A 9387-nucleotide genomic window follows, 5' to 3' on the forward strand; every position below is an offset into this window, starting at 1 on the left:
CAGATCCTGGATAATACTGCAGGATTTCTGCCATGGAATACATCAACACACTGCGAATCGCCAAATGACGTCATCGCCGATCGGACCCGGAAGTGAGGAGAGGAGGAATAAACCAGAAAATAAGGTACTTACTAGCCAAAAAAAAAAAAAAAAAGTTTCCATTGGTAAAAGTCGTTTTAAAGGGGATTACATACAGCTAAAGTTACGAAAATGGGTGGAACTCCACTTAAGGTGGAAGTTCAGCCAAAAAACAAACTCCAAATGTACTGGCAGCCACATTCTAAGACTAACCTAACCTTGTAAGGCTAAATATCGCTATTCATAACTTTTCTGAAGCGGATCCAGTTTCCAGCAGCAGATGCTGTGTATGAGAGAACCGACAGCAGCTGGGTAATACCTGGGAAGTGACGTCACCCATAGAGTTACTATGGTGCTTTGTCAGCTGTGTGGGACCTGAGTGGCTGCAGAAAATGTATATAGTAAGGGCTAGACAGACTAGTCTTAAACTGAGGCTGCCAGTAGATTAAGCCCCCGTTCACACTAAGGCGACCTGTGAGGCGACCTGGTCGCCTCACAGGCCGCCTCCCATAGGGAAGCTGCGGACCCGTTCTAATAGGAGCGACACAAATCGCTCCGACTTAGAAAAAGGGTCCGGAGCTTCTTTGGGGGCGACCGCCATAGACTTCAATGTTATGAAGTCCGTGGCGGCCGCTCCGAGGTAGCGTCGCCCCTATGTGAACGGGGGCTAAGAGATAATTGGCTGAAATTCTACTTTAACCACCCCACGCAGATACACTGTGGCAGGGTGGCCCCCTGCACGAACCAACGTACTTGTATGTTGGCTCGTGCTCTGGGGCGTGCGCCATGAAGGTTTTGCCCCACATATGCATGTTACTATTAATCAAATTTAAAGTGGATGCAGCTAGATGACGACATTTGAAGAGAATATTTTACACTTTAGTGCATCAGACATCAGTAAGCACTAGGAAGCTCCTGAAGCACTGAAATGCAGTCCTGTTGAAGGAGTCCCACCCAATGTGAAAATGTATATGCATCTCTCTTTTAGACTACACATTCAAGCAGCCTATAAGACTTTAGACCAGTAATGACACAAGTTATATACAAAAAGTTTAATTGAAATACTTGTATAAAAAATATGATCTCCATACATTTCACACTGTTAAAGAAAAAAAAAATACAATAAAAATAAAACAAGCTGCATAAAATGCAGCCAGATCACAAAAAAAATAAAATAAACACAGCTAATAAATTAAGGTTATGACTCTGCCACTTGCCCTCCCAGAGTCACTGCATGGAGACTGTATAATGCCAATAACTTAAAAGTTGTCAAAAAAAGCATTTTACATTTCTGGTAAACCAAACCAGACATAAAAAGGCATAGTAACCAACTTTTTAAGTCAGTCAATTGTGTGTTTCTTAAATTAGACTTTTTACAAGAATTACCCATCTAAAAACAAACTCGCTAGAGCCATGGAAAGGAAGGCGATATTAGTGGAGGGGAGAGAAAGAAAAAAAAAAAAAGACTGGAATGCAGGAGCTAGCTTCCTCGAGTAGAGATTCCATTGGGAAAGGTAATCGGGGGGCCTTCAGAACAGTGTGAAGCACAGTGTTGAATAAAATCTAGACAAATAAATTAACCAAAATAAATAGTGAGAAATAGTCTAAATATCGCAATAAATAACTGTATATTACAAGGAGAAAACAAGTTTAAATACAGATATGGAATAAAGTAAAAGTCCTTAATATTGCATTGATTGTGCATTTACATGCCCATACACACTTAAGACTTGGATGACATTGTTTTGGAGAATGGTCCTGTGTTGCCCAGTGGTAGAGATGAAAGTGGAATAAATTATATAGGAGATGTTAGAAAATAAAACCACTGCATTCCTGTTCAAAAATTACAGTACAGGCTGCAAGACGTACTTTGTGAAAAGGAATGGTTTATAAAAACTAGCAATCATGCCTTATCACCGCAAAAAAAGGATGGATTGCTCAAGTCTGCTGAATGCAACCGATACAGGCAGAGCTGTTCCAATAAGACAGACAAGGCCCATGGTCGTGGATTTTCTTTGGACATACACAGCCCCAAATGGAAGAAAACAAAATATAAAATAAAAACCCACGCACGCAAAACAGAAAAGTCCCACTTAAGCAGCTTTCAAAAAAGGCACTCAAAAAGCAAATAAAAATCTAGTCCAGGCTCTATGAGAGCAAACAGTATACTATGTACTCAGAGGTCACGGCTTTTTCTTATGTAAATAAGGTCAGTCCATTAGTGTAAGCATTGGCCTACAACTCTCAGATCATATTGTCCAAATTAAAGTCTCAATCCAGGGAGATAACCGCAAAAATGCTGACAGAAAATAAAAATTCCTGTATAAAGATTTGACTATAGAGTAGTGAATGTATGCCCCTCCTCGGTAGTTCTTGGCAGCAGCACAACTTTCTGCTTCACGTTCCCCTCCTCTTTTCACAGACTCTCATTGCTTGAACTTGTGCTAGATGCATCTGTGTCAATTGTCCTTAGTCTTAAATCACAGTCCTCAGATTTCACTATGTCACACTTGCACATCCACGGATGATCAAAAATCTGTTCAAGTGTTGGTCGGTCAGAAGGCCTCAGCGAAAGGCACCATTTGATAAGTTGTTGGCACTCTGGGGAGGGAAAAACAAAATAAACACATTAAAAAAAAATAAAGCACAGCTTAACATCTCAAGATGCAATATAATATATTGAAATTTATAAGAAATACATTTTCTACACACCTGGGGAAATTCTTCTCCTGAAGTATAAGCGGACTCGTAAAATTTCCTCATCTTGCTCGAAAGGAATATCCCCACATACCATGTCATAAAGAAGAACACCCAACGACCACACAGTTGCTGATCTTCCATGATATCTGTGGTATTTGACCCATTCTGGAGGACTGTATACTCTTGTCCCTGGAAATGAAAAACAGGCTTTGGTTTAGAAAAAAAGGTCACACAAGGTAAGCAAATACATGCTGGAAAAAGGACAGAAAAAAAAAAAAAAAAAAAAAACCCACCACAATTAACTGACCCTCCCCCATTCTATTGCAATGAACAGCACTGTATGCATCAGCTGTTTACTAGGCTCCCTTTCAAGGACCACGTGGCATCTGTAGCACTCCAAAAATAGACACAAAAGGAGGAGGGTGTGCATGGGGGGGAGCAATCCTATCGCTCCGCTTAGGAAAAAGAAAAACCCATAGCTGCAAGACAGTAAAGGCAACAGTATTGTTCTTTCTGCCCCTCCCCCCACCCCAATCTTGTGTGCAAAGGCTCAGGCACATCACATCTCCCTTGGTTCTCTACTGTTCCTTGGATACCAAACAAAACCTGGAATCTGCAAAGCACTCGGTCACGTGAGCTGAAGCTTTAGGTTTCACAACAAACAGATGTGAAATGAGGAGACCGCTACAGTCATGGAGATGTACGCCCACAGCAAGAAAGGCAAGGGGGATGGAAATAAACCCACACATTAAGAGCCAGCGCTCGTTTTGTGCCAAGGGTTGCACATCAGCTCATTGAAAGGATAGAAAGCAAAATCCAAGAGGCCAAACTGACAATTAAAATCTACAATAAATGGCAGAGGTGGGGGCATAAGACCAATTCAGTTTTTTGGGGGGGGGGGGGCACAAAGAGAACACATCTGACTAAGTGTGAAAACAATCACCTCCACATCCATATTAAATAGATGACACTAAAGTCTAAAAAAGGCATGGAATATACAGCAAGCATAAGGATAAAACGCAGTCCCCCCAGCCACCCACACATCAGCATGGAAAGTATGGTGCGTCACGCACAGGAATCGCCCGCACTGTGTGTGGATCAGACAGGGGAGGGGCTGCAGGGAAAACAGAGGGAATTCAATGCTGCAGATACAGCAACCATCCACATCCTAGCAGGCCAGGTGCACACTATGCCGGCAGAGGAAAAATAATCCAATTTTTCACAAGGACTTCGTAAAACATACCGTCAAAATCAGTGTAGACTGTGTCCTTCAGCAGCGCACCAGAGCCAAAGTCTATGAGTTTGAGCTCGCCAGTCCTCAGATCCACAAGCAGGTTCTCATCTTTGAGGTCTCGGTGAACCACCCCACAACTATAGCAGTGTCGTACAGCCTCCAGAACCTGGCGGAAGAACCCCCGGGCTGTGTCCTCATCCAAAGCCCCCTTCTCCGTAATGAAATCAAACAAGTCCTTAACCGGCTCTGGCCTCTCCATGACGATGAGGAATCCATCCGCTCTCTCATACCAATCTAGCAGCTTAATGACGCCTCGGAAGCCGGAGCCGACTTTTTTCAGCAGAACAATCTCCAAGGGCACCATGACTCCATTCTGGGGAGAAACATACAGCATAATTTAGCCTCTGCTCAGGATACCCAACCCCCACCCCATCTAATACATCGTATACTGCCATCTCAGGTTGGAAAGGACATTCAGGGAGACTAAAGGTGATTCCCAGCTAATCTGCAATTGCCGAGGGAGGAAAACCCGCCAAATCACACTCCCTCCCACCCACTTACATGAAAGTAAACACTAGATCAAAAAGGTAATGTACATTGCTTCCACTAGTCAAAGAAAACCGCAATTTATACTTACCAAGGTTCCCCAATCTGTCACCCTGTCCTTGGAGACATGTTTCACTGCGACCTAGGAAAAAAAATGCGAGCTGTCAGTGATGTTACATCAGGTGGTGCCGTACACATTCATGTGCTCAAAAACACCGGGAATACAATGTGCCATGATTAATCAGCCTTTCCAACACAAGACTAGACCAAGCCTTCCAAATCATCCTTCCTGTCACAGCCAGACCCAAACATGTCATACAGAGGATAAGCCGTTACCTTTCATGTCACCCTTCATGGCTAGACCCCCCATTACTTCAGAGAGGAGAAGCCCTTACCATTCAGGTCACCCTTCTCTCCCAGAAAACACGATAAGCCCAGGTCATCCTTTCCTCCAGGACACCATTGCACCCTTCCCTCCATAGGTAGACCCCATAATTTCATACAGAGGACAAGCCCTTGCTTTCCATGTCACCCTTCCTTCTAGGACATGTCCCCCATCATTACACACAGGATGAAATTCAACCAATTGTACAGAAACAGGGCTAGACCCCCTCATGGGTCACCCCATCACAAGACTATACCCCCCCCCCGTTGCCCATGCAAAGGCTAGACAACAATCCCTCCTTGCCACCCATCCCAGGCTAGATACCCCACCATGCTTCCATGTCACCCATCCTAGGCCATAGAACCCCCGCCATCACCCACCCTAGGCTTAACCCCCCCCCCTCAACCCTTGTCACCCCCAATGTAACCCATGCCAGGCTATAGATTCCCCTTGTCACCCATTGCAGAACTAGACACCCCCGCCCATGTCAACCATCCCAGGCTAGAGCCCCCCCCCCATCCCTTAATGTCACCCATCCTAGGCAAAGTCCACCCCCCCCCATCTCAGGATAGATTGCACCCCAATCACGTTTTCCATGTTATAAACAAACCCCCCCCCCCAGGATAGATTGCACCCCCATCACGTTTTCCATGTTATAAACAAACACCCCCCCCCCAGGATAGATTGCACCCCCATCACGTTTTCCATGTTATAAACAAACCCCCCCCCCCTTCTCACCGGCAGTCCATCAGCGATCCTGCTCCCGGAGTAGACGGTACCGAAACCCCCACTGCCCAGCACGGCCCCCACCTGGTAGACTTTATCGAAGGGCTCCTTGTCCGGCTTGACTGTAATGAGAGGAGAAATGATGAGTGACGGTGCCGGGGCTCCGGTGTGAGAGGCCGGTAAGTTGCCGCCCCGTGCCGTACCTGTCTGTAGGATCTTCACCGGTAAGTGGTCCATGCTGGTCGGACTACACATGTGTGCCAGGGAGCCGAATTTGGAGAGCAGCATGTTTGTATGGGAATCCTGGGGAGAGAGAGAGAGAAGGAGCAATGTGCCGGCCGGTGCCCGCTAATGTCCCCCAATGGTAGCAATCCGTCTATGGTCACACGTCCATAACAGGAGGAGGACTGAGATAATTCCACCTCACACCGCCGCCGCCCTCCCCAGCTCTGAGCTCAATTACTGACACAGCTGCCTCTAGTATTTTGGTACCGGTGTACAGCGCCCGGTCAGATCCCTCCGCCGCCGGGCTGGGTAACACCTTTGCCGCAAACTCTCCTTCTCCTTTCACAAATATAATAAACCAAAAATAACGGCCACGTAGCGCTCACTTCTCCACCGGCCGAAAACCCCGTCAAAATCCGTTCCTCCGGCGGTGACACGCTTTGTTTCCACTGCGCACTCTTTTACTAGTAGTAGCTAGACAACGCGGCGGGTTACATGTCTGAAAATGTAGCCACGCTCAAACTAGCATTCGGTTTATTTACATATTTTATGTTGCGGCGCTCTGACCAATGGCGTTCTCCGTTTAGATTTCACTGTCAAGCCCCGCCAATTGGCACTGGGTGTGTTTGCATATGTATGAGGCGGGGCGGGGCTTCGCTGGGCGCGCTTTTCTCTCCTCCCTCCCTCTCTCCCGTGTTCTAGGCAGCGCTGGGAAAGGTCAGGAGAAGCGGAGACAGTACTGCGTCTGAGGAGGGAGGGGGAGGGGTGTGCTCTGCCAGTTGCACCAAAATCGACATGCTGTTCCAGCGCTGACAGGAATATGAACTGCAGTAACAGCAGCAGCAGCCATTTTTAATCATTGTAATTAGCTTCATAGCCAGAACGGTAGCCGCCTGACACGACGGATTCACAATGGAGATAACTGCTGCAGCCATAATGCGGCTGTGTATAGCAGTGGGGAAACCGAGCATGGTGACACGTTATAAAGAAATGACCGGCATTTATAAGCCGGTGAACGGCACCGAGCGTTTATATTTTCTTTCATTCAGCGGGGAATAGTTTTATAATCGCGCTGCTATGGAGCCGGACCCTCCCCTCTGGGCTTGGCACAGCCTGACGTGTCATTCCCCAGGTCTGCCGCTAGGGGCGCTCACCACCCAGCAGATGAGAGCTACTATAAAGCATAGTATTATATAGACTTGCTGAGGGCTCTTATACTGCACACATTGCTACTATAAGAGGGTGGGGGATGCTGGGCAGGTCACATGAGGACACAAGACTGGAGACCATTCTTATTAAGGAGAAGGAATGTGTTTTATAACCTATCGCCTCAATGTCTACATTTTATGTACTTGTGTGAAGTGAACAAAGAGGCGGCTCATGTGCAGAACACATGCTTTTTTTTGGGGACTAATTAAAAACATGGGCTTAAAAGCTCCTCAGGCACCTTTCTGCAGAGTTTACCACACGTTTCACATTGGCCAGTCACTGAATACGATGTGCAAGACCGCTGGCATCGCATCATAGTTTGTAATGTGTCTGAACAGGAGCTGGGTTCAAGGATTAGCAACTGAAAGGCCAACATGGGAAACCCAGTGCTGTGTAGTTGAAGCTTAAAGGGCTCATTCACATTTACTATTTCACATTTACTAAAAAAAAAAAGCTACCTGCACAGATAAGGGGCGTCTGTAGAGATAAACAAACTACCGCTTAGACTAAACTTGAATAATGCCCTTCCTGTACGTCAGAGGTGGGGAACCTTTTTTCTGCCAAGGGCCATTTGGATTTTTGTAACATCATTCGGGGGCCGTACAAAATAATCAACTTAAAAATTAGCCTGTTATATTTGACCACAGCGTGCCCCCTTTCAATGCAGAGAGACCACAGCGTGCCCCCTTTCAATGCAGAGAGACCACAGCGTGCCCCCTTTCAATGCAGAGTGACCACAGCGTGCCCCCTTTCAATACAGAGAGACCACAGCGTGCCCCCTTTCAATACAGAGAGACCACAGCGTGCCCCCTTTCAATGCAGAGTGACCACAGCGTGCCCCCTTTTAATGCAGAGAGACCACAGCGTGCCCCCTTTCAATGCAGAGAGACCACAGCGTGCCCCCTTTCAATGCAGAGTGACCACAGCGTGCCCCCTTTCAATGCAGAGAGACCACAGCGTGCCCCCTTTCAATGCAGAGAGACCGCAGCGTGCCCCTTTTCAATGCAGAGTGACCGCAGCGTGCCCCCTTTCAATGCAGAGTGACCGCAGCGCGCCCCCTTTCAATACAGAGAGACCACAGCGTGCCCCCCTTTCAATGCAGAGAGACCACAGCGTGCCCCCTTTCAATGCAGAGAGACCACAGCGTGCCCCCTTTCAATGCAGAGAGACCACAGCGTGCCCCCTTTCAATGCAGAGAGACCACTGCATGCCCCCTTTCAATGCAGAGAGACCACAGCGTGCCCCTTTCAATGCAGAGAGACCACAGCGTGCCCCCTTTCAATGCAGAGAGACCACAGCGTGCCCCCTTTCAATGCAGACTGACCACAGCGTGCCCCCTTACAATGCAGAGAGACCAAAGCGTGCCCCCTTACAACGCAGACTAACCAAAGCATGCCCCCTTACAATGCAGACTGACCACAGCGTGCCCCCTTACAATGCAGACTGACCACAGCGCGCCCCCTTACAACGCAGACTGACCACAATGCAGAGTGAACAGCGTGCCCCCTTACAATGCAGAGTGAACAGCGTGCCAAGCCCCCCAGACCAGTGCACTTGACTTACCTGTTGTAGCGGCGGCTTCCTCTCTTCAGTCCCCGCGTCTCTTCGAGTCCTCCCGCGTCCCGCCTCCTCCTCGGCCAATGGCATTGGCCAAGGAGGAGGAGGATCCGTGAGACAATAGCGAATTTTTATTCGCTATTGTCACACAAATGGGCGGGCTCGAGGCGCACTGCTCTGCGCCTCGGGTCCACCCTTTTCGGAGACTCAGTGTGAGGACGGAGCCATCGGCTCCTTCTGACACAGCGGCACGGGGAGGGGGGGGGCGGACATAACGATCGTGCGGGCCGGACGTCACGATCGTGCGGGCCGCATGCGGCCCACGGGCCACAGGTTCTCCACCCCTGCTGTAGGTGTAGGCCATTTACAAGCTCTACTCCTTACTAGTGTTGGGTGAACGGTTTGGCCCGAGCATGAGTTCAGGCCGAACATTTGCTTGTTTGGCTTTTCGAAGAGCAACCAAATTTGCAGGTTGTTCTCCCCACCATACACCCTGCACTGCACGCTGCACAGTGCATTCTGTGCCCTGGTCGGGCAAAACTTTGCCCGATCAGGGCGCAGTGTAAGCTGGTTGTTAAGGAGCGGGGCCAGGAAGCTGAGTCAATCGATGAGTCATCAGCTGTCAATAGGCTTCCTTGCTGACAGCTGTATTAATAAAAAAAAGTACCAAAAAAAAAAAAAACAGCGGGGAGTCCCCCTAATATCCATACCGGACCCTCATCCAAGC

The 9387-nt window shown here is 48.0% G+C and overlaps 1 protein-coding gene across 2 annotated transcripts; it reads right to left on the minus strand.

The window, feature by feature from the left end:
- Positions 1-1115: 1115 nt before the first annotated feature.
- Positions 1116-6069, minus strand: PIM3 (Pim-3 proto-oncogene, serine/threonine kinase). Of its 2 annotated transcripts, XM_082253213.1 has the most exons (6): positions 5873-6069; positions 5682-5791; positions 4650-4700; positions 4022-4385; positions 2791-2967; positions 1116-2679 (listed from the first exon to the last, which is right to left on the minus strand). In XM_082253213.1, exons 1-6 carry the CDS (start codon positions 5955-5957, stop codon positions 2495-2497), a joined length of 972 nt encoding a protein of 323 aa, XP_082109339.1. In that variant the 5' UTR covers positions 5958-6069; the 3' UTR covers positions 1116-2494. The 2 variants fall into 2 exon arrangements, with proteins under 2 accessions (XP_082109339.1, XP_082109338.1); XM_082253212.1 differs by having other exon boundaries at positions 5682-6069.
- Positions 6070-9387: the final 3318 nt, after the last annotated feature.

The sequence above is a fragment of the Pelophylax lessonae genome (genome assembly GCF_965119305.1).
Source record: "Pelophylax lessonae genome assembly, chromosome: 4".
Classification (NCBI taxonomy): Eukaryota; Metazoa; Chordata; class Amphibia; order Anura; family Ranidae; genus Pelophylax; species Pelophylax lessonae.

Bases quoted from the DNA above. Each gene is read 5' to 3' on its own strand.
- PIM3 (XM_082253212.1), bottom strand. From the start codon at position 5,957: ATGCTGCTCTCCAAATTCGGCTCCCTGGCACACATGTGTAGTCCGACC. The intron at 4,701-5,681 runs GTGAGAAGGGGG...TTTTTTTCCTAG, and splicing joins GGATCGCTGATGGACTGCCG to GTCGCAGTGAAACATGTCTC. The intron at 2,680-2,790 runs GTGTGTAGAAAA...TTCCCTCCCCAG, and splicing joins CAGGAGAAGAATTTCCCCAG to AGTGCCAACAACTTATCAAA.